Genomic DNA, 24,990 nt, shown 5'->3' on the forward strand with positions numbered 1-24,990 from the left:
TGACCCGAAGAAAACAATCAATCATCGACAGATCTTACTGTCACATAGGAAAGTGCGCTCATCGAGTTCCTCCATGAGCGCTAGAAAATATTTGCATGGGAGCCATCTGACATGCCAGGTATTCCCAGGAAACTCGCTGAGCACGCCCTCAATGTTGACCTCAAAGCCAAACCTATACAGCAGACATTACGCCATTTCTCAGAACCAAAAAGAAAAGCTATTGGAGAAGAAGTTAATCGGCTTCGCAAAGCCGGGTTTATTCGAGAGCTCAAAGAAGCCGAATGGGTAGCCAACCCAGTCGTGGTGCCAAAGATAGATACGACAACACTTCGTATGTGCATCGACTTCACGAGCCTCAACAAGCATTGCGGAAGGATCATTTCCCGTTGCCACGCATCGATCAAATAATCAACTCCACAACAGGCTGCGATCGCCTGTGCTTTCTTGATGCTTATTCAGGATATAATTAGATCAAACTCAAAAAAGAAGACCCGGAATTAACAACATTCATTACACCGCATGGTGTCTACTGCTACAACGTTATGACTTTTAGACTAAAAATGCAGGTGCAAGCTATCAACGGTGCATGCAAGCCTGCCTCGGGGAGCAGATTGGCCAAAATATCGAGGTTTGTATCGACGACATCATCGTCAAAACCAGAAATTCCGCCACACTTATCGACAATATGAGAGAAACTTCCGACAACCTTGAACGATATAAAATCAAGCTGAACCCGAAGAAATGCTTCTTCGGGGTACCAGGAGGCCAAGTACTCGGGTACTTTATTTCAGCCAGAGGAACATAGGCTAATCCTTTGAAGATTAAAGCTGTCCTTGACATGGAGCCACCAAAAACTCTACAGCAAGTGCAACAGCTGGCAGGACGGGCAGCAGCTCTTAGTAGATTTATTGCAAAGCTAGGAGAAAATGCCCTGCCTTTCTATCAGTTGATGAAGAAGTCAGAAAAATTCGAGTGGACAGCAGAGGCACAAGATGCTTTCGACAATCTGAAGAAGGTTTTGTCGACTTCTCCGGTCCTCATTACTCCATGAGACAGGGAGTCGATGTTACTCTATATCGCGGCAACCAGTCGAGTCGTCAGCACTATGCTTGTTGTCGAGCGCGCGGAAGAAGGAAAATTTCATGGGGTACAACGTCCAGTTTATTACCTCAGCGAAGTACTTACACCAGCAAAACAACGGTATCCACATTGCCAGAAATTGGCATATGTCGTATGGATGATAGCACAAAAGCAGAGGCATTACTTCGCCGAGCACCCGATTGTTGTTGTCACTGAAGCCCCATTGAAGAATATACTCACCAATCCAGATGCTACAGGTCGTGTATCTCAGTGGGGCATTGAGATAGCTCCACATGATATTTCTTACATCAATCGAACATCCATCAAGTCTCAGGTCCTCCCAGATTTCTTTGTCGATTGGATTCAGTCGCAAACTCCCGCTGCACCTGATATGCCAGGTTCTTGGACTATGTACTTTGATGGTTCAAAACGAAGCACAGGCGCAGGAGCAGGAGTAGTGCTAATTTCACCGCAAGGAGACAAGATGAGGTATGTGCTGAGAATGAATTTCTCGCTGCCGACAAACAATGAAGCAGAATGCAAAGCATTATTGCACGGCATGCGTATGGTTAAGGCATGTGGAGCTACTTGGTTGGACATTTATGGAGATTCAAATCTTGTGGTTCAGCAGTCGATGAATTTATGCGACACCATTAGCGACAACATGATTGCTTATCGCCAAATGTGTCAATCGATGGAAGCCAAGTTTGAAGGTTGCGAGTTAAAACATATCGGCAGAGCTAGCAACGAGGAAGCAGATGCTTTGGCAAATATCGGTTCTACATGCTCTTCAATCACAGAGTCTTTTATTAAGTAATTACTCAACAGTCTATTAAAGTAAAAAACTTCGGCACCCCCTGAAAAATCGGCTGCTGACTCGGGGGCAGCGCCCCAGGACGCTGTCGAAGAAATTACTGGTGGACCCAAACAACAAGTTCTTCTCCTCGAGCCTTTGTGGACTGAGCATTTTTTGGCGTACTTAATGGAGTAGCGGCTGCCAATGATCCAACGGAAGCCAGACTTATTGTACGACGATCTAAAGCATTTACTATAGTGGATGGCGACCTATATAAATGGAGTATTTCTGGCATCTTCCAACGGTGCATTGTCATTAACGATGGAAATGCCCTATTGCAAGAGATACATGAATGAACATGCGGCCATCATGCAAGCAATGGAGCACTTGTGGCCAAAGCTTTCAGAGCTAGGTTTTATTAGCCAATAGCAGTAGCTGATGCAAGAGACTTAGTTCGGAAGTGCGACCCTTGCCAATGTTTTGCACCAAAACCACAAGCACCTGCTATGGATCTCATGACAATACCTCTGGCATGACCTTTTGCGCAGTGGGGACTTGATCAAGTTGGTCCAATGCCAAAGTCATCACCGGGCGGTCATACCCATCTATTGGTAGCAGTCAATAAATTCACCAAGTGGATTGAGGCCATACCAGTCAGCAATCAGACAGCCAAAACGACTGTCAAGTTCTTCAAAGGAATCACCTGTCATTTTGGTGTGCCTCACAACATCATCACAGACAATGGAACCAACTTTGATTCGAAGGAGTTTCATGAATTTTGTAACAGTAATGACATCAAGCTCAAATTTGCTTCGGTTTCACATCCCCAAACCAATGGACAAGTGGAAAGGATCAACGGCTTAATATGTGATGGAATTAAAAAATGTCTCATAGGCGCATCTGGAGCTTGGGTCGAGGAGTTACCATCAATACTTTGGAGTATGCGGACTACATAGAATAGATCAACGCAATATACTCCCTTCTTCCTTGTATAGGGAGCCGAAGTTGTTCTACCTGCCGACGTTCGCTTCGAAGCACCTCGGGTGGCCGCATATAAAGAGAAACCATCGGTTCAGGCATTACAAGACGCTGTGGACCTTGTCGATGAGGCTCGAGATATTTCCCTGGCAAGAACAGCAGAATATCAGTAGGCCATACGGAATTACCACAGTCGAAGGGTGCGCACTTGAAGTTTCGACGTCGGTGATCTAGTACTACGATTAAAGCAGAAATGACATCTGAAGCTTGAATCTCCATGGGAAGGACCATACATCGTCACTGAAGTAATCTCAGGAGGATCTTATCGTCTCAGGAATATTACAACAGGAAAAGATGTTGAGAACCCATGGAACGTTGCACAATTACGACGATTTTATGTGTAGGACTCAACCTTTTTACTGCCTCTTTTATTTCTTCCTTTTACAATAAGGCTTCTTAGCCACTATTGGAGCAATGTATACCCCAGTTACATACTATGAATAAAACTTCTGGTTCAGCTTATATGATTACCTTCTCACCCGAACAAATGTTCAGGCTCTTTTTATCGGCTACTACTACTCCCATCGGGAGCTCTGGTTAAACAGCATGTCATGGCTTACCCAACAATACTCGGGAGTTGCAAGGTTTATTACAATTTTATCATTTACTATTACTCTCATCGGGAGCTCTGGTTATCGACGTACCACGGTTTTTCCGGCAATACTCGAAGGCTGTAGTTCTTATCATGGTTTTGTCAAGAGCCTCAAGGAACATGCGAGTGCTGTAATTGACGAGAATCTTCATACAAAAATAGTTCCAGCAAAGCCTCAAGGAGCATGCGAGCGCTGCAATTGGTGGAAACAATGCAACATATGAAAGGCTCACGCCGGTGCATCGCGTTATGAAGCCGAATAAGCGCATAGTTTCTTCGTTTACTCAAAGAATGTCACCGTTACGAACATACATGCGACCCTGCAAAAATTGCGATTACTACAGGGTCATCGAGTGAGCAAACTGACATGATCCTTCAGTTGCCTTCGACAAAATAATAAATGGTTTCGACTGGGCTTATGGTTCATCGATTCACTATGATGTTAAAAAAGAACATCAACGGCATAGGATGTTGAAAAAGAGCATCATTCCTTACAACGCAAGTTTCTCTTAAAAAAGAAGAGTGATTTATTTCATAATAATTACAAAGGCACACTATGTGCAAGGATAATCAAAAATTTCTATCATGATAAGGTTCCCTGGTCTGCTTGTTTCTTCAAATCTCTTTCAGTATCTGCCTCCATCCTAGAGATAATGATATGAGCAGGATGTCTAGCCACGGGGTAGTACCGATCGAGTTTTACATTAGCATTGGCTATGGATTCTAAATCCAAGGTCGGGTGACAAGCTAACGCCGAAGCAAATGCCAGTTCGGCTCCAACAATAATTTCTTTGCGCACTAAAGATCGAATTCTGGCAGGAGTTTTGAATCGACTAAACAAAGACGATAGAGTCTCGGGTGCTGGATCCAAAGGAAACATGGTCCTCCATACCATGGTCAGATGAGCATGGTACTTATCAAAGTAGTAATGTACCTTCTCAACCCGATACTCGAACTTCGCCACAATTACGGCCTTTGCTCTATCCGACCATAATGCACACTTCGGGTGTGACATATCGGTCATCGCCGCAATCTTCTCATGGATTTGCTCCTGGATGAACGAAGTCTGACTCGGCGGAGGAGATGAGCCCTAACGACCTCAGCTTGTTTTCATTGCGCTTGGAGATGGTGGACGCCGCCCAATCGAGGTTGGCGGCAGCGCCCGTTTTGCGCGATGTGGTGGAGTCCTTGCCCTTAGCAGCGGCTGCACCAACACCGGAACTGCCGGTCGTCCTCCTATTGCCCATGGTCGCTTGAGAGTCCTTGGTTGCAGAAGTAATGGCAAAGTGGAAGTAGAGTAAGAAGATGAGCAGTATGGGAGGCATAAAAGGTTAAAACCAAAACGCTCCTGCTCTTATAGTAAAAAATGACCAAGGATCGTGGCCGTTAAATTTGCATTTTGGGGAAGTGGGCGAGAATCCAATCATACACGTGTCACAAAGGGAGAGCAACCGGTGGCCCATTACCCCCACTACGCATGACAAACGAGGAAACGCCTCGGTCAACGCACAAGGATCGGTCATTTCCTAACTGACGGCACAAAAGTAGGGTGGGGCCATTAAGTCTTTCCTGCCAATCGAGCTGTCGTAGAGGCCACGTCACTGATGATGTTACCAAAAGTATTGACTCCTCATAGAACATCCGAAGTAATCTGAAAGATCATGTTGCTTGACTTGAGTCTACGCACGATTGCAAGCATCCGTCTCTAGACTCAGGGGCTACTCCCATCAGGAGCGATGGACGCGCACCCGATAAAAACTATTGAAGACGAAGGAATATAGACCCAAAGATTTTAAGAGATTCAGGATCGAGCCCGGGGACTTGATTCTGAGTAGGATAACGTTGCTTTGCCATCGGCAGTTAACCAGCATCAATTCATCGAGTAAAGCTGGGCACGTTACTCCAATCCCTTACGTAATATCATCTTACATGACTTCACTCGAAGTTTTGAAGGACCCGATATAGAAAAAGGTATTGGATGATTACGACAACTTGAAGAAAACATCGGCATCAGAATCTTCGAGTAGTACAACTTGAGTCTACACACGGTTGCAAGCATCCGTGCCTAGACTCGGGGGCTACTCCCATCGGGAGCGCTAGACGCGCACCTGATAAAAATGTGCTTTCGACTTCAAAATGTTAAAAAGTATCAAGTCCTTTCGGCAGTTATGGACATTCGATAGAAGACAATTTTAGTCACTGCCCGAAGTTTTATTTCGGCCAGTCACTCGGGGGCTACTGATGTGGGCATTATCCTTCAGGTAACCAACATAATGCTACCTCCTACGGCTCAACCAGGGGCCCATGAAGATTGGCCAACAACCAAGGTGGGCCAATACGTCGGTTCCAGAAAAGGAGATTCACCCGAAGAAGGATTCTTGACGAACAAGGCAAGAAGACGTTAAAGAAGGAAAGATTAGAAGTAGAACTCTTTGTAACCAAGTCGTACCCGAATATAACTCTCGATACATGGCCTGCAATATAAGGGTCAGGAGAGGGTCTGCCGAGAAACACAACTACAACATATAGATTCACCGCAAGTCTAGAGCTAGGTCCTTAGAATCTTAGCCCCTCGACGAGATCAACAACCACATCCTTCGAATACCCCATTGTAACCCGATATATTCGATAATCAAGATCAGACAAGCATGAAGTAAGGGTTTTACCTCATCGATGGCCCCGAACCTGGGTATATCTCTCTCCCTGTCTGTTTGGTATCCGATGTCTCGTGTCAGCCTGCAGGATTCCGTCAACCCTAAGCCCCTAAAGGTGGGCATTGCCAGGGAGCACCCTCTTCACATCGTCGGTGCTAGGGGCGTGGTTCTTGCAGAGCTTGGTTCGTGGAGGCATGCTGGATGCGCGGTGGAGCAAAGAGAGGAAGCAGAGGATGAGTGCGCGAGGTGCTCGAGGAGGAAGAAGAAGAGAGGCAAGAGAAAATGTTCGGCGCAGCGAAGAGGGAAAAGTGAGGAGTAGGATAAAATTTATATGTGGAATACGATGAGCCGTTGGATGAAAAGGAAAGGATCCTAAGCCTTACGCGTGCTCCTATGGTAAATGGTCTTTACGCTTTATTTTTACCAGGAGGATGTTACTGCGCGCGTGCCGGGAATATCGGAGGACGTGCGCGCCCCACTTGCACGACGTGGAGGACGTGCAGTAGTTTGGACCCACAAAATAGTGGTATACCAGCAGTCTTATCTTCGCAAGGTAGTTTGGACACATGGCTATCGTCAGCAGCGACGTCATAGTATTGAAAAAACTCCGAGAGGCGGAGCAAAATAGTTGGAAGAAAAATTCTAGAGCTGAAACAATACATAGCTGGAAGAAAAGTTCGGGAGCCTATGTCCAGATGCAAGCACCTGTTCATATGCTCGGGGGCTACTCTTATCAGAAGTAATATATATATACTTCTGCTAAGATAACGTGATGTAGGTAAAAATATAGAGTTGATCAAATAACAAAAGTTGAGCCTACAACCAAGTGCAAACACTCGGCTGTAGCCTCGGGGGCTACTCCCATCAGGAGCGCTGGTCACACACCCGATGAAATATAGAGAAGAGGAGAAGGCAAACTAATAAGTCAATGTAGAGTTGAAGTCGAAGAACTTCTTTCATACATCTTCGAGTTTCATATAACTCATCATGTACTCCCATCGGGAGGTCAGGATAATGTTTCACGGGTCAACTCGATAAAGTAAAGAATTCCAGCAGCCGAACAAATGCGCTCGACAATATATTCTCAGAACGCGTCCGCCGCGGTAAAAACTCTGAAGGTAAGACCCCAGGATCCGTCCTGTGTGGCGTGGCATCGCACCCTAATGCACTCTCCCACTTTATCCGCATCAACAGATGCAAAGAAAAATCCCGACGGACGCTTTAGGTACTCGATAAAATATAGCTGGGATTCGATTCACAATAAGTCATTAAGCGGCACGTGTCGAATTACGCCAGTATCTCGGGTTCGAGTCCAGGGACTTGAGCTTGAAGTAGGTTTATGCGGGTTTGCCACACGAGCAATTAACTGGTACTTGATCCGTCAGAAGAACCAGCCTCATTTTCCGTTATCCCTGTATAAAATAGACATTGAGCGAAATATTCGTTATGATTCGAAAGTTTTGCTAAATAAACATATGATTCGGTTTTACGATGGATATTTTACTCGACTCTACGATTGAAGAAAAATCTCGGGGGTTACTGATATAGGTATGCCTAGCAGGCATGTCGAATAAAGTACCCTGGTTATATAAAGAGGACATGAAGCCTACGGACCCGAAGCTTTGGAGGCCCAGAAGCCCAGAGATCTTCGGATAAGGAAAGTAGAGTTGTAGTAGGAATCTTGTACCAACATAGGAAATGCCCAATGCGCCTTGGGTAATTTGTTACTTGTACGACACGAAAAGCCTCGGCTCCACCTTCTATATAAAGGGGAGCCGAGGGAGAAACGAGGGATCGTAATCTTTGCCACCAGAACCACCGTAACGTTGAGTCGAGCATCTTTGTCGGCTGAACCTTCGAGATCTACTTGCCCTCTACTTCTTACGAAACCCTAAGTCTACAATCTGTAGGCATTGCCGAGTTAATCCCTCGTCACACTTCCTATAGGTATTACTATTGTAATTCATAATGCACTCATCCTGAATCCACAAGAATGTGTATGGCTCGGTAGAATAAATAATCATATCCAGACATCATGTTGTATTGGTTCATTACTCATTGGAATCACCAACCATTATCTATGATGAAGATAATGTTGCATGTGTTACTCAAATGTGTTTGGGATACATTAAACGTAATATGACAAAACATATTGCTCCAAAATTGCTCTTTCGCAATGAATTATGGAAAAATGGAGACATTAATGTTTTGCAAACAAAATCATGTGACAATCTTGCAGATTTTTCCACTAATTCTTTACCAATGGCTTCATTTTAGAATTTTATCCATGGCATTGGTATGAGACGACTACGAAATTTGCAAAGTTTAGGGGTAGAAATTTCCTAGAGCTGAACTTACAATAAATAAATATTGTACTTTTTTCCTAACGAGTTCTCCAATAGATTTCTTATTTTAATGAGACAATTAGTATAACAATGGTACATCAAATTTCTATATTTTCTCCTTATAGTTTCCCACAGGATTTTGGAGGAGAAAAGTAAATGCAAGATCGAAGATTCTTGAAATTTGAAGAATAAGGACTATGGAAACTTTCTACCACCCAGGACGCTACAATTTCAAAACATTGAAGATTTCAAAGGCTGTGTTTGTCCAAGGGGGGGTAGTATTAATTAGCATATGTTTAGGCTAAGTAGACAATTAGTGTTGTATTGAGAATATTTATGGAATGTTCCACTTAGTAATTAGAATCATGATGTTATCGATACACTGCCATCTTTGAATCGTCATTGTGCCCTTCCGAAGAGACACGAGTACTTGTAACTGATAGTGTAAAGCGTCGGTTCAAAACTTATATAGGCGAGCAGTACATCAATAAAGATCACTCATTCACTTTGGATATCTGTTCTTCTCACAACGCACTAACATAATACCCTACGTAGAATAAAAACCATATTGCACATCGCCTACGTGGATTTTGTTGAAAGTACTCTAGCTTGATTAAATAATATGCATTACATTAGTTAAGAATTTAATATCAGCTACGGTGGATAGCAGTGTTCGAGGATATAAAAATGTTGTCATGACAAATATGAGCCAAACCCATCATGACACCATTCAACATTGGTCACAAAATTGAATACATGCATCAAAATATAAAAATATACTATGCACATGGTATTTCATTAATACATGATGAGGTTCGTACCCTAGAGATGTGTCCGGCCGCATCCAAACCAGCCTTCCAGTGGTACGAGTATGCCCTAGATGTGGTGGGCTTCCAACGGTTGGAGATGGATGAAGCCTCGTTCGATGCCACTGCGGCAGAGACATCCTATGTAGCCTGTATGATTATCAATGATGAAGAAGTCCATGCAAAGCTCACTCCTCAGCTCTTGGAAGAGGATCTCAACAAACTGGTTGATTAGAAGTGGTGTTGGCGAGTGCGCTAGATTAGTGAATTTGATTTCACAATCGTGTCCCCCAGCGCATCTAACCTGCACATTTGCAAGGGAGGATGTGGAGTCACTCTCCCATTCAATAATGTGAAGGTCATATTTGTTGATCTGAAAGCTCTAGTTACTCTTTCAAAAATCTGGGTTTTTTCTCTCGGATTTTCCGGATTGCCTTCACAAGCCGGAGTTGGTCATGGAAGCTACTGAAATCATCGGGTGCCCCCGTATGGTCAATGGTCAATGAGGATTACCTGTCCATGGCGAGGCATGTCCACATTTTGTTCCACTCTCAGGCCCCATACAAGATCCCCAATTTGTGCTCCTTTTCAACAATATGCAAGGCTTTGAGATTGGCATGGCCTCTGAGCCAGTGATCTGGGTGGATCAAGGGCCCAACCCCCGGCCTCACCCTAAGAACTACCACAATGACGATGAAGATGATGAAACCCAGGATCACGGCAGGTCGGGTCCTCACTAGAAGTGCGGCAGATTGAGGGAGAAGATCAAGGATCAACATAAGGAAGTATCAAGGAAAGAGCCTAGGGCAGAAGATGCTCAGCATGATGGACAATAAAAGGTTCTGATGGCCAAGGCCGCTCTGCAGAATGATGCACCTTCACAGTACACCATTCTGAAGGGCTACTTGAAGGTGGCAGGCAAGAAACCTTTTGGCAGGCAGTCCGTGAGTAGTAGCAGTGTGCCCCTTACCTCTGTGAAGGACCACTCAAAAGCTTGCCTCCGTGCCCGGTAAGATCAAAGTTCATTTGATGCCTTTCAATAAGTATAGACCCAATATCTCCATGGATGATGCTTTTGAGGATATGTATATGTTGTATCAAGGTACATTTGATGAGGTTTGCACATTCCTTCCCCATCCTTTTGTCCTCTCAGGAACCATCCCCTGTTGGGACATCTCTTGCCTCGCCATCCATTCTTAGAACGTGCAAGCTTGGGCTGAGGATCGCAAGGAGATGGGGTGGGAGAGCCCCAGGGCTAGGAGTATGACAACCTCTCGCTGCCTCCTGCATTGCTACGATGAAGAAAAAGCAGGACCAAGAAGTTGATGACCCGCTGGTAGCTCCCTTTGGCAGTAAGACTATCGCGGGGCCGCTGTCGATGCCCATGTCCTAGATCACCTCCTCCTTGACTTTGATCTCTGGCATGCACACACAGCAGTACGCAGGGCGACAACGCGGACGCGGAATCTATTATGCAGAAGGCCATCCATAAGGTGACAGTCTGGACAGGTACCACTCCGACCCCTCCTAGTTCATCGTTCGTGGTGTTTACACCTCTGCTCGATTCTCACTTTCTGAAAGTATCTTACGATAGTGCTATTATTTTTTATGATTCCTTTGGTTCTCCAAGTGAACATATCTAAATAATTTATGCAAAAGAAGTGGCATAAGCCTTGTTAATTACCTCAAGCTATGTTTGGCATCAACTCTCACCCATCAAGAAGGGGCCAGTGTGGCCACTTCCTCTGCAATGACTCATGCGACTAAAAATGAAATGACAATGATCATATCCCTCTAGTGGTGCTTGTAGCATGTGCCAATAAATGTAAAACTGCGGCCTAGGTGTTGGGTCCACAGACTAACTTAAGGGATACCCTAGCCCGCCAAGCACGGGCTCGTTCAATTGGTACAAAATGAGGGCCTTGGGGATGAACTATATGGGGCTTCAACAGGAAGCTCCATCACTCCAAGCTACGGGATTATCTTAAAAATGAGAGGATTAACATCTTATGTATGCAAGAAACCACACGACATAGCTTCGCTGATCATTAACTCTAGAGTTTGGAACTTTGTAATAAGTTCCATTGGAGCTGGGCACCGTCTGATGGACGTCATGAGGTATGCTCCGTCAGGGACATCATTATGAAAGTGGGAACCATTGATCAAGACCACTTCTTTATTGCTGCGTTGGTTTATCATTGTGCAACCAAATTAAAAATCGAGTTCATTGGGGTCTATGGCAGCTCTATGGCCCGGCCGATCACTCTAAGGCTGTGTTTGGTTCTGCTTTTCTAACCTGATTTTAGTGTTTGAAAGTCAAAAGCCAACCAAATGAGTATTTTTTCACAACTAATTATTGAAAGCTAGCAGAATTTTGCAGTGTATTTTCCGCAGCAGCCTCGCCAGGGGCTTTCACCGCGGTGGAAACCAAAAACCATTGGAAATTACCCACCTCTTCCACTAACAAGTGGATATCGTTTCGCTTGTTTTTCTTTTTTCTACCGAGCTATATGATTCACTTTCGCTTTCACCGAGGATACGCACCGCACATAGGACACCAGGACTTCAGCGCCGCCCTCCGGTAGCCCCACTCAGGAGACGCTCTGCCGCACCTGCTCCAATCCTCCACCGCCACCCGTTCTCTACGCTGCAGCCCACCGCCCGTTCTGGTACCCAGTTCCTGTGTCGGCTCCTGTTTGGCCGCTAGCCTCCCTCTAATCTGTTCCTTCTTCATCTGCCCCTAATCAAGCCTGGCATACCTCGTCGGTTAGTGGTATAACACGTCGCCAGAGAACATATCTAGTAATACCGCACCTTATTTGATACCATGATACCACTCTTTAAAATTTAAATTTTAAATGTCAAAAAAACCAAAACCAAAATTTGGGGTGTTCACAAGATGCGTGTCTACATGCCCTGTAACTTTCATAACCAAATTCAAAATACCTTAAGAGAAACCAAAGTGAGAAATCAAGCATGAATCGTGTTACATAAAGACAAAAACACAAAATGCAACTATTCACATATCATTTATCTTTTTTTATTTCTTTTGGTGCATTTTAAATTTAGTTATGAAAAATCTCGAGAACGTAAACACACAACTTATCAACAGCCACAAATTTGTTTCAATTTTTTTGACACTTACAATTTAAATTTTATGAAATGGTATCATAGTATCATGTAAGACGTGATATCATTAGATATTTTCCCCACGTCACCGGAATCGTCCTCCACCACCTACCGCGAGATCCAAATGTTTTCTCCACGCTACTGCTTCACCGGCCTGCGCGTGGCGACGGACGGGAGAGAGCCACACCTTTGAGTCCCCGACCAGGAAGTTGTCAAATGTCAACTGCCCTACTTTTTTTTCGATAAAGGGAATATATTAATATCAAGAGATACCAATTACACCCAGCCTCTGTAACAACTAACAACGCACCACCCAAATGGCACTACGGATGCACACAATCAAAAAAGGAAAAGAAAACTAAGAAACAAAAGTCCCGCTACAGTATCTCGGGCCTAACAACAGCAATACATCCACCGCCATGACAACACCCGAATTACAGACTCTCCAAAAAACGACGCCTCCAAGAAGGGAACAGTGCTCAAACACCGTCGTCGCCCGATCAAAAATCTTCGGTTTTCACCCTGAAGATAGTCTCCGCTCTCAAAACAATGCCTCCACCAAGGTCACTGCCAGGCACAACCAGTTAAGGCCAGACCTTAGGTTTTCACCCTGAAAGGTAGGACTCTGCGCTTCACCTGTGTTGTCGCCCCCACTTTCATACCGCTGCTGTGAAGCCCGGACACCAAGCAAGCCCCTCAACAGCGCGGAGACTTGAACCTCCCTTAGCTAGTCCTCCCCTCCGGCCTTCATGAAATTCACTTCTTCCGACTTTCATCATGGATCCGTAGTCACTTGATGTCAACACAGAAAAAGAGCTTCGTGCCGCTCCCTCCAGAACCAAACGGTCGGAATAAACGCATGGGTGCGCACGACCGAATATCTCCGATCCAGCAAACTCCAGGCAAAGCACTGTTACATTCGCTGGCGGAGCCTTCCGGAACTCAACCCTCCGGCCAGATCACGAGTCCAGGCCTCCGGTAGGTCCTCCACTTCACGCAAGAGAGGCCCTAGGACCGCCGCCTTTATTCAGGTCGGACCCCCACGTCGGCGACCATCCCGGGCTGGCCAACCCAACCCTCCACCGGCAACACCATCGCTGGCTTCCATGCACCTCCAACTCACCGCCGGATGGCGGTGATAGATCAAAAATCCACCACCACCAACCGCAGGCCGACCCTCTCCGGCGAAGAAGAGGCCACCTCCTCCGTCGAACCCAAGGCTGCTGCACCGACGAGAGGCGGGGGTTGATGGCATGGCGCAGACCGAGGGCCTGGCCGCCGCCCACCACCAACCCCTGCCGGAGTGCTGCGGGAAGCCGACGAGAGGAGGGAGACCGCAGCGCCGCCCATCCCAACCGCGCCGGCCGGTCCGCCAGGGGACAGCCGACGGGAGGAGGGCCGCCGCCGTCGTCGCCCATCCCACGCGCGCCTGCTCCGCCATGCATCGAGGAGGTGGGATCCGGCCGCCGTTCTCCACGCAGCGACGAGGAAGGGCCCCCGCCGCCGCCACGCCCCGAGGGACTTTGCCCCGGCGGCGCTACCGGCGGCGGTGGAGGGTGGGGTGTGGGAGAGATTAGGGTTGGGGGCGGCCTGTTGGGGTCAACTGCCCTACTAGCTAGCTAGCTCTCTTCTTCTCGCTGTGGATCGAATCAAGGCTGAGCAGAGTATGTGCGCTCTCACGATAGATAACAGAGGAATGAATAAGTGAAGCTGGCTCGTATTCTTGTGACTTGAAGCCTGTTTGCTAATCGTGGCGAGTGATGGATCATGGATACATGTTCTTAAATGTACATACAACTTACGAACCAAATCTCAATGGAGTTAGAGATATTTGAACATTTGGGATAAACATAAAGGAATCTCATGAATCAAATTTTCACTGGAAAATATTTATTCGTGGGGGTGGGAGGGGTGACTTCACATTATTCATGGGGAAACGGGGACGAAACAACAATAACATCAATTGGCCATGGCTCCTAGAGCTCTCGTTTCACTTGGACCAAGAAACAAAATAACCTGGTCAGGAGTGTCTGATGGCAAAAATCTGTGTGTACCAGTTCGTTGGGATTTCAAGTTCTGTGTACCAATTCATTGGGACTCCAAGTGTAGAGTGTTATAGCAAGTGTATTTTCCCCACAAGAGTGTCTCGAGGGTTTATATCGAACTCTCGGGGAATTGGCTCAGAAGTTGAATTTTTCTTTCTCATCTAGCAACCTGTAAAATAAAGTTCTTGCCTTGTGTCTCCAACTTTACTGTGTGGTTGTCAAGCACAATGTTTCGTATTAGTAATAGAAAATACAAGTAACAAATAAAATAAAGTAAAGTAAAAAACTTAAGTAAACTAAGTAAAAACAAGTAAAGACTAATGCTGTGTTTGGTTGCAATGAATTGAGCTCTGAATTGAATTGGCAATGGAAAACCAAATCAACCAATTAAATGGAATACCACAAAGAGTGTTTGGATGCGCGTGGTATTTAGCTATAGAATTCATGTTTCAATGGAATACCAAATCCTGTTTGGATGTCACATGTGTGAAAATGAGAGTATTTTTCACTTTGAACAATATAACCTCTATAATATAAATGAAAATATCACAAAATGGATACATAATGTCTCACAAATAGCACAATGTGGATAATTATGTCTTACAAATAGCATAAAGTGGACAATCATGCTTACAAATAGTAGAAAGTTGATACATTATACCTCACAAATATCACAAAGTGGATACATTATGCGTCAAACAATCCATAAACATGAAACTTCTTCTGGCCGCATCACTTCTTCTCCTCAATTTCTGCAAAATCGAAATAAAAATTGCTCTCAGATGTGTGTGTCTACGGTTACACAGGGAAGGCTGCCGGTCGACCTCCAATTCTGGCCACCGCCACACACAGAGGAGAGGGGAGGCCGCCGGTTGACCACCTCCCGCCGGTCAACCACTTCCCGCCGCCGGTCTTCCATCTCCCGCTGTCGTTCAGCTACAGCTAGGGTTCAGGGCGCGTGGGGAGGGGGCCGCCAGGGGGATGGGGAGAGGGCGGGCGGAGGAAGGGCAGCGGCGGCCGGAAGGAGAAACAGATGGGGAGAGGGCGGGCGGAGGAGCTTACCTGGCGGCGCTGCCGGGTCGCCTGCAGCAGCCATCGACGGGAGCGAGTCTCCCCAGTTCTCGCTCGCACTTGAGTTCTCGGGAGAGACCGATTCTGAGGGAATACGGAGCTTGTGACCTCTGAATCGTGCTACGTGTTATTTTGGCCCGTGGGAGGGTAAGCTCGGAATTGGCCCATGATTCCAGAACCCAATACCTAACACATCCAAACAGCAGAATTGGGGCCTCAATTCTAGATTCCCAAATACCAAGCCCAATTCTGTGCATCCAAACAGGGCATAAGGGTATTTGAGTTTTGTGTGTGTGTATGCAGAGATAGTATTTTTTCGTATTTTTGTATTAAATAATAGTAGACAATATAAAGCAAGGCAAATGTATTGGAAAGGTGTTTCTAGTGATTTAAAATGAACCGGATTCATGTGTTTACTGGTCTACTATTTTTAAGTTGTAGTGGACACTAACAATTCAACAATGACATAATATTAATGGAACTTCAATATGCGTTTGATCATTCATATGGGCATTACATCGTAACATAGAGATGATGCAATACATCCCTCCTATACTCCTCAAGAAAGGAAAAACTCCAAGCAATCTTGAATTAAGAATCAACAAAGTATAGCCTTAAGCAATATGATATAATGTTCGAATATGAAATATGCTACCTTGGACAAACAAGATTATCACAATGCCACATGATAAACATAGCACATGTATTCACTTTATTCCTAGTGAGGCAACAAAAGAAAGGTAAATACCATTGTAGATCATGAATTTGTTGTTACTATTCAATCAACACCACCATGCTACTCCATGTACATACTTTTCTCCATACATGTTCTTGCATACACGTTGGATCACAACAAACACTTAAGAACGGGGTAAATGATATGTAATTATCAATACATCTCAAACATAATAGATTCCAATCTGATAGACTTGGGTGCGAGCTAAAGGGGCTTTCGAAGTATCATGGAGGTTGCCCATGTTGTTGGTCAACAACGTCGCTTTGTTGTATCTCTTGGATGGTTGGTTTCTTCATCTACGTTGGAGCGCCCTCATATCTGCTCCGCTTGTAGCAGTCACGATATCTTCTCTCTTGGAAATGTGAGAGGCTTCTCTAGTCTTCTTGCAGTGGTGTGTATCAAGATTGATTCTTGGTTGTTTTCGCATACTTAGTGAACTTGTCCCTCTGGTGTGAGTGGGCGTGACCCTCTGCTGGTGTTTGTTATGTGGTTCTCGTCCGATGCTTGCTAATTAACTCGTCACCTTTTTCTTAATTAATAATAAATAGTAAAGCAATGCTTTTTTTAATTGGGTGTAATAATTGCTGCTGCGAGATTGATGGCCGGTCGAGTATATGCTGATGTGGCTTTGTCGTTTGAGCTTTGGCTGGGCTGCTGTCAAAAATCTTTGTACTCAATTTTGATTTTAGTAACATATAAGCTGAGCTATCTGAATTTGTCCAAAAAAAGACATAGTCAGCGAATGCTTAAAAGCTGGTTTATCCCAAACAATTCGTAGACAGGAATTGTCACATACTCCCTCCGTTTGGTAATGCATGGCGTTTAAACAGGCTAGATTAGCTAGCTAAAACGTTTTACATTTGTAAACAGAGAGAGTACATGCGTGTCTTTTCCATTTTCAATATATGGATGCAAGTACGTTGTAATAGTACGTATACCTATGTGCGACATGCATACACGATTAATGTAGAGTTTGCAAAGTCATTAGCCAAGTAGAAATGTGCACGTATTTGTGGACAAAGGAAATCGTCCGTTCAAAAGAGAAAGAAGACAACAAAATGATAATTGGACAGTTTCAACGTACCCGGGCCGTGACGATAAGTAGAGGAGGGTTTAATTGTCCGTTGATGTCAACAAGATAATATATTGTAGCGTGTGATAACACATCTATACTCTAGGTTTTCCTAGCTAGTTTGTCTGGTCCGGCCTGGTGCAATTTTATGTGTGACGACCCAAATTCAGGGCGTTGACAAATGTATGTGCATGGGCGTACTACGTGGATACTTCCATATAGTCCATCTAGATCGATCGAGAGGTGTACAGCTGTGTGACAATTTTTCTTCAAAAATCCCATCAACCCATTAATAATCATTACTAGTAGTATAAACAACTCAAAAAATAATGAAAATTACAAGAAAATATTTGGACCACCCAGTGATGACTAGGCACTAGTGGGAGTCGAAGGCGTGGTGTCGGCCTCGCCCCTCCATCGAGTCGGACAAAACTTGTCGTAGTAGAGCTGGTGTAATCGACATACGAAAAGTCTCCCCAAACAGACCATCACACCAGAGCAACAACCATCGTTAATGATGACAACCGTAGATTGGAAAAAACTAATCAAAAACCATAGCAACGAACACAAAATTCGACCAGATTCCATGAGATCCATCGCGTACATGACTCTACGCGTCCTCCGCCAATGCTAGAGGCACCACTGGAGCAAGGATAGGACGAGAAGGGGACCTTATTCTGACTTCAAGATGTAGCCATCGTCTCACCATTTTTTAAAAATACTAAAGATAACTTAAACGAAAAGCACGAAACTCCTTTCAACAAAGCATCGTAGTCCGTCACACCTCCAAAATTACAAGACCATCGAAGACGGACCGGACCAACAGGGCCGCCAACGAGAGGAACAAAAATGCTAGATGTGTTTACTTTGGCCACCTCATCGCCTTTGTCCCTGGACTGACGTCCCCTCTTTTACTTCATCGTCTTAATTATCCGGGAGTGTAAAACTTGCAGCTGTGTGACACTTTGCTGAGTATTTCAGTGACCAATCAGTTCGATGAAGAGATGTTTCTCGTGCAAGTTTGTAAGTACTCGTGTACATGTATCAGCTTGTTGTTGTTAGTTTAGCGGTGGAAATGTGTAAGGGAGGTCAACGATATCCTAGTTTAACGAGTCAACTAAGCATGCACGTATTGTTATTCCATAGGTAGTATTCGAAGAGATACTTGAGGTTTAGTTTTTATTAGGCGTGTGTGCGTTATGATTGGATGAAAAGTAGTACGTATGCTCTTCGTATTTCTCGAATAAACTACACTGCTCTTGTTTGTTCGGAAGGTAGACCACGTATACTCAAGTATGATATCGTCAAACGGTTCACGAACCTGCTGTGATCTTATTTCTGGTCAACCTTGCTAGTTTTTGCACTTTGACGTAGCAAATACTAATATTGTTTCAATTTTTAAAAAGGAGAGGTTCGATGGAGAAGAAATATGAATTACTCCACAAACCAAGCCCAAAATAAATAGGGTCACGGACACCTATACGCGCATGTACAGTTAGTGTGTTGAACACACGGGCCGGTTGTGGTTGGCCCACTGGCTTATGAGGAGGAGACATATACACGAACTTGTAAGTCTCAAAAAAAAAAAAAAAAAAACGAACTTGTCAAACTGAAACCAAGCAAGGCATGCACGTACATCTCCTCATCGATGGCTGAGTATAAACAATGTACTAAGTTATGGAAGACATAAGGTCCCGAGCAAGCTCAGAGTGTTCCTTTGGCAACTCACCCATCAATCTATTCCTAGAAGTTCAGCTCGCCATCATTGAAACATGCCCCCTTCACCTGTATGCACATTTTGTCTGCCCGTTGAAGATGATTATCAACACCTCTCTGTTGAACTATTGATGGCAAGAAGTGTATGGGTACTACTTGATGAAGAACTTGTTGAGCATATTTCAGTTAACCAGTGGTGGTGTAAGAAAAGATTTCCTTCCTTATTGAGTCGCTATTGCATAAACAAGTTATCTAAGTTGGTGAGACTCTCTGGCCTATATGGACGGTGAGAATGAAGGCAATCCACGAAGCTATTTTTAAGAGCTCCTTCTCTAACTTTATATTCATTGGTAACTTCTCACTAGTACAGAGTCCATTGTCACTGATGGGCTTAAACCCCTGTGCCGACAGGCTAGTCGTCCGTCACCTCGATCTTGTCAGAAATGACTCCAAATCACTGACATGTTTATTGGACCCGTGAGAGCTATAGAGCTCCGTTGGCGGGAGTCTTCTCCATGGGCCTACTGGAGGGTTCATCTCTGATATGCACATTTTAAGCGTCTGCCAGTACTATGGAGAAAATTAGGAGTTTTCGGAAATTTTTCTGGTTTCTTACTGATGGGCGGTCTGTTAATCGCTCTTCAGGTGTGTTGTGGTTCCGCGGAGGTTCCTGTCGTCCCTCCATGCCTTTGCAAAGAGCTGAAACTTGAACTTAGGAGTAGGTTTCCCTCAAAGAACTGTGCTAGCGGTGCAGCCCCCTCTGTACTGCCTCTCAGTAGAAGTCTATATATATGAAAAGGGAAACTAGTGCTAGGGCTGATAGAGATGTGCATCACTAAGGATGACAATTTTATCCATAGGTATGGGTACCCGTGGGTACTGTACCCGTGTGGGCACGGTATGTGCACACTTTTATACCCCTAGGTACTACCTTTTTCCTACCTGTTAAGTAACGTGTAGGATACATGTCTAGTCTTGTACCTGTCGTATACCCATACCCTGCCCATTTATACCGACACTTGAACTTATATTATGTTATCATAAATTGTCAATATATCGTGTGACTCGTGCACTTTTGTTGATTTATGAGTTATGAGTCTGATACGGTGATTTGTAAATTTTGATAATTAGCATTACTCAACTAGTTGAGTTGACATGATTTATTTTTGTGTCAAATGTGCTATCGATGAATCTAAAATTATAAATAACTTGTGTACTATTTTATCTACCCATTGGGTACCCAATGGTTACGGGTACTCTTCGGGTATGGGCATAGGTAATGTTTCATACCCTTGGGTACGGGTATGGGTATAATTTTATACCTGCTAACTATACGGGTATTGGTATATTATTTCTCTACCCTGTCTGTACCCTACCCATTGCCATCCTTACGCATCACATACATATTTTACTAGTTGACCGCCAGTGATTGAAATCTCAAAAATTTGTTTTTTTATACCGTTAATATGGAAAAAAAATTAACGTCTTAGTGTTTCATTAGTATTTGATGTTAATGTATCTAGGGCTTTGGCTTTGTTTTGAACATCGTTTTTACTGTTTTTAGTGGCTTAGCCTTGTTACTGCGTTGAAAATATATGTATCTACTAACCAAGGTCTTAACATATCAGAACTATGGGTGGATGTTTTGGTCAACTATAAGATCTGAGATAATTTTGTTAGTTTCCGTTGCTGACCATAAGATCATACAAAATACGAGGTAACACGCGGGGGGGGGGGGGGGGGGGGGATACCACCGGCACACCAAATTAGCTGTGCGCCGAAGGAAGGGCAACGACTTTGCCTTGGTCGGAACCTGGGCGACCCTTACCCCCGCCCCACTAACACGCAAGAATATAGCCGTGTGCCCCCAGTAGGGGGGTAACAGCTCTGCCTTGGCAGGACCTGGGCGGTAATATAGTACCAGCATACCAGTTTTTTTGGCGCGCATATGGTAGCTTGGGGCCTATAAGACTTTTCCTAGTAGTGCTACTTAGAAAGATGTGTGGTCGCGACTTCGTGAAGATGAAATAAAGTCCCCCGTCTAGTCTTCGTTTTGGTGATGCATTTGACATCACCGAAAGAAGTGTGGAGGTTTGTATCCAACAGATCTTGCTAAATTTGGTTTGTGTTCCTTCCGATCTACACATTTCTTCATCGACGATGCTAGACACGTCAAGGGAGCTTGTTCAAATGTTTTCCGTTCTCGTCCCAACATTTGTAACTATGTCGAATGAGAATTAATTTAGTTCTCGATTTGCACAAATCATAAAGAAAATATGGTTCTTGCAGTCCCATTTACAACCGAAAAATCTCAGATGCAACCCAACTTACAACCCATTACCCATAGATACACAAATCACAATGCAATCAGTTAAGTGAGCACTATCTTAGAACTAAGCGAATCTGTATATTATGTTCTAGTATTATATTTGTAACGAAGGAGGTGTTTCTTTGCCCATCGACTTACTTTAATCAGCATGATGAAATACTTTTACTAGAGGCCCAGAGCAGGCTTCTTCCCACCTTCGTCATGTCTTTCTGACGGGGTGCATATGCATGCGTAATGCATATAATACTAATATACAATACTTGAAAAGTTGAAATGAAGGAGTGATGAATTAACAAAAGATACCCAGGGTCAAGATGCATGCACATACACGTGGCAGCCCTTAACGTTCTAGCTGACATGGAATACCTGATGTTGCATTAATGAACCAATCAGCACAAACTAGTCAATGGAATGCGACGCGCATGTGGTCGATGCTCTACTTCATCTCCGGCCTCTACCCTCTACCTCTAGTACGTCTAGCTATAAATACACAGCTCTCCGTGCTCCATGTCGCACACCACCCATTGATGTGCATAGCTTGATAAACCAACAAGCTACAACTCATACATAGTGTTGGCCATGGCGATCGTTGGCTTGACGGATGCCGGCGACCACCACCTGCCTCACCATGTCAAGAGCAGAGCCGTCGACGACGAAGCAGCCGCGGCCGACTACTGCCTCAAAGGCGTCAGGCACTTATCCGATGCCGGCATTACCAGGCTTCCCGGCAGGTACGTCCTGCCGGCCTCCGACCGCCCCGGCGCCTCCGTCTGCATAAGCAGCGGCGGCAACGCGAGGGTGAAGCTCCCCGTCGTGGACCTCGCTCGTCTCCGCGTGCCCACGGAGCGCGCCGCCGTGCTGTCGACGATCTACACCGCGTGCCGCGACTACGGCTTCTTCCAGGTGGTGAACCACGGCGTAGACTCCGAGGCCATCGCCGGGATGCTGGACGTGGCTGCGCGCTTCTTCGAGCTCCCCTTCCCGGAACGCGCGCGGCACATGTCGCCGGACGTGCGCGCGCCGGTGCGGTACGGCACGAGTTTCAACCAGGCCAACGACGCCGTCCTCTGCTGGCGTGACTTCCTCAAGCTCTCCTGCGTGCCGACGGTAGAGGACGTCGTGCCGTCGTGGCCTGACTCGCCTGCCGACCTCAGGGAGGTGGCGGCCGCGTACGCGGAGGCGAGCCGGAGGGTGTTCGTGGAAGTCGTGGAGGCGGCGCTGGAGGCTTTGGGGATCGGAGATGGTGAAGATGGCGTGATGGAGGAGCTGGCCACGGCTGGGTCGCAGATGATGACGGTGAACTGCTACCCGGCGTGCCCGCAGCCGGAGCTCACGCTGGGGATGCCACCGCACTCTGACTATGGGTTCTTCACGCTTGTGCTCCAGGACGACGTGGAGGGGCTACAGGTCATGCACGACGGCGAGTGGTTCACCGTCGACCCCGTCCCGGGCTCCTTCGTCGTCAACGTCGGCGACCACTTCGAGGTACTACTTACACTACTACTGCCATTTCAATTCGTACTGTATATCTCGTACCAATGGACGTACGACAAGCCGACTTGTACGTCCACATGGAATTGACCTTGTTAGGAAGTCGACTTATTTCAGCTAGCTCCCATTTGGCATGTTTGAAAGGGCGTCGATCCTGGTCACGATCTAGTCGAGCCAAAACAAAAATATAGTTGTACTACATATACTGGCCCAACAATTAAGGAGGTCAAAATTCTCGAGAAATCAAACTAAACTATGTGATCGGAAGACACAGTTCACAGTATAATACAATTTGATAGTGATGCCAAATGACGATGATTGATTGGTTTTTATGCCAGTCAACCAAGTTGAGCCACCTAGCTAGCTCCAACGCCAGTGCATCACCTGCAGTATCGTGCTGCTGGGTGTATATATATAGTTATATACATATATGTATTGGTACTTTAGCTTATCCTACCAGTAGGTATCAATATTGTATGTATGGAGTATTTAGCCAGCTGACACACCCCACGCGCATGCGCGTACGCTTCACATGATGCGTACAACTACTAATTAACAGCGATTTTTCGGAGCCACGAGACGAGACCACATGCATGTTACGTCGTTGTTTATAATGATATGAAGATTATGAACTTAGATGTGACAAAACTGAACACATCTTCGCAAAATAATACTGCATCCACAGCTGCTCAGGCTGATCTTAAGCATAGAGTATCTAGTAATAGTATACAGATATCATGCCAAGTACTGCACTACTTCGGATTTCTCAATAATTTTGTAACTAAAACTGAAGTAATAATTGACAGATGATATTTTTTGGTGTGCAGATATACAGCAACGGTCGGTATAAGAGCGTGCTTCACCGGGTGCGCGTGAACTCGACGCGGCCTCGCATCTCGGTGGCGTCGTTCCACAGCGTGGGGACGGAGCGGGTGGTCGGGCCGGCGGCGGAGCTCGTCGACGAGGAGCGCGGCGGCGAAGCGCGGCGGTACATGGACACCGACTTCGCGACCTTCCTCGCCTACCTCGCCTCCGCCGAGGGGAAGCACAAGAACTTCTTGCAGTCAAGGAGACTCGCCTGACGTCGGACTTTTGATCCTCCCTCGATCGCGACTGTGGATTGACTTTGCGTGCGGGATGTATTGCCGTAGGAAATCAAGGGTATACGTAGAAGTCAGCACCCCGGCAAGCCCTGTTAGCGACGCTTGGCTGGTATTCTGCGTTTCCAGCTAGCTAGCTTGGCGCTGACTTTGTACAATTCCTGCTGTTTTTCTACGTAAAACCTATTATGTGTCATCGAAGATGTACTGGATGCACGCAACATGCATGCTTATTAGGGTTTTTCTTTGTGTGGCAAGAGTCATCTATATATCCACCAGTTGACCGTAATCAAGTGTCAACGCGCTGGCAGAAAACCATCGTGCCAATAAAGGAAACGGCTAATTTGCAAAGTGTCAAAAAAATTGTGATGTTGGACTCTGGAAAACGTCTTTACCAAAATCGAGTGTCAAAGAAAACACTCGGCAAACCTCTACATGTCCATGTGTTTGTTTACACTTGGCAAAATAATTTTTAAAAATTATTTTTTTGCTTTTTTTTGTAAAATTGTAAATTATGATATAAGCCACCACTTCTTGAGTTGAATTTTTTTTCACTCGGTAAAGACTACTTTACCTAGTGTCAAAGGAAGAAGCTAAAAAAACCCGTCTTTATTGAGTTATATTTCCTTTTGCCAAGTATCCATGGCACTCGGCAAATCTTGTTGCACCACCGTATCTGTAGTTCTTGGCTATTTCCACAAGAGATTAAGGAAAAGATTGTCTAATAAGTATCTAACTGGATTTCAATCACGATGTCCATCGGATTTTTATCCTTATAAGTGTCGTGTAAGAAAAGACAGCAAAAAAAAAACAATCATCACAAAACGGGCCAAATATCTGAAAATGACGCCGTCTTGAAATCAGCTAGCTCCAAGTTAGAAAAGTTTAAAAGAAAATATCGTTGCTGCTAACTTTACTAATTAATCTCAGCTAGTGTGGATGTCAAAATTCATGGATAAAAGAACACTAGCACCAAAAAATAGCATACAA

General features: G+C 45.2%; 1 protein-coding gene across 1 annotated transcript; it reads left to right on the top strand.

The window, feature by feature from the left end:
- Nucleotides 1-21,935: 21,935 nt before the first annotated feature.
- On the top strand, nucleotides 21,936-24,269 carry LOC127315640 (probable 2-oxoglutarate-dependent dioxygenase SLC1). Its single transcript, XM_051346110.2, has 2 exons — nucleotides 21,936-22,894; nucleotides 23,728-24,269. The coding sequence occupies exons 1-2, from the start codon at nucleotides 21,989-21,991 to the stop codon at nucleotides 23,980-23,982; spliced, it is 1,161 nt and encodes a 386-aa protein (XP_051202070.1). The 5' UTR covers nucleotides 21,936-21,988; the 3' UTR covers nucleotides 23,983-24,269.
- Nucleotides 24,270-24,990: the final 721 nt, after the last annotated feature.

The sequence above is a fragment of the Lolium perenne genome, chromosome 7 (assembly GCF_019359855.2).
Source record: "Lolium perenne isolate Kyuss_39 chromosome 7, Kyuss_2.0, whole genome shotgun sequence".
Lineage (NCBI taxonomy): Eukaryota > Viridiplantae > Streptophyta > Magnoliopsida > Poales > Poaceae > Lolium > Lolium perenne.

Coding starts and splice junctions, on each gene's coding strand:
- LOC127315640 (XM_051346110.2), top strand. CDS start 21,989: ATGGCGATCGTTGGCTTGACGGATGCCGGCGACCACCACCTGCCTCAC. Junction 22,895..23,727: donor ACGTCGGCGACCACTTCGAG/GTACTACTTACA, acceptor TTTGGTGTGCAG/ATATACAGCAACGGTCGGTA.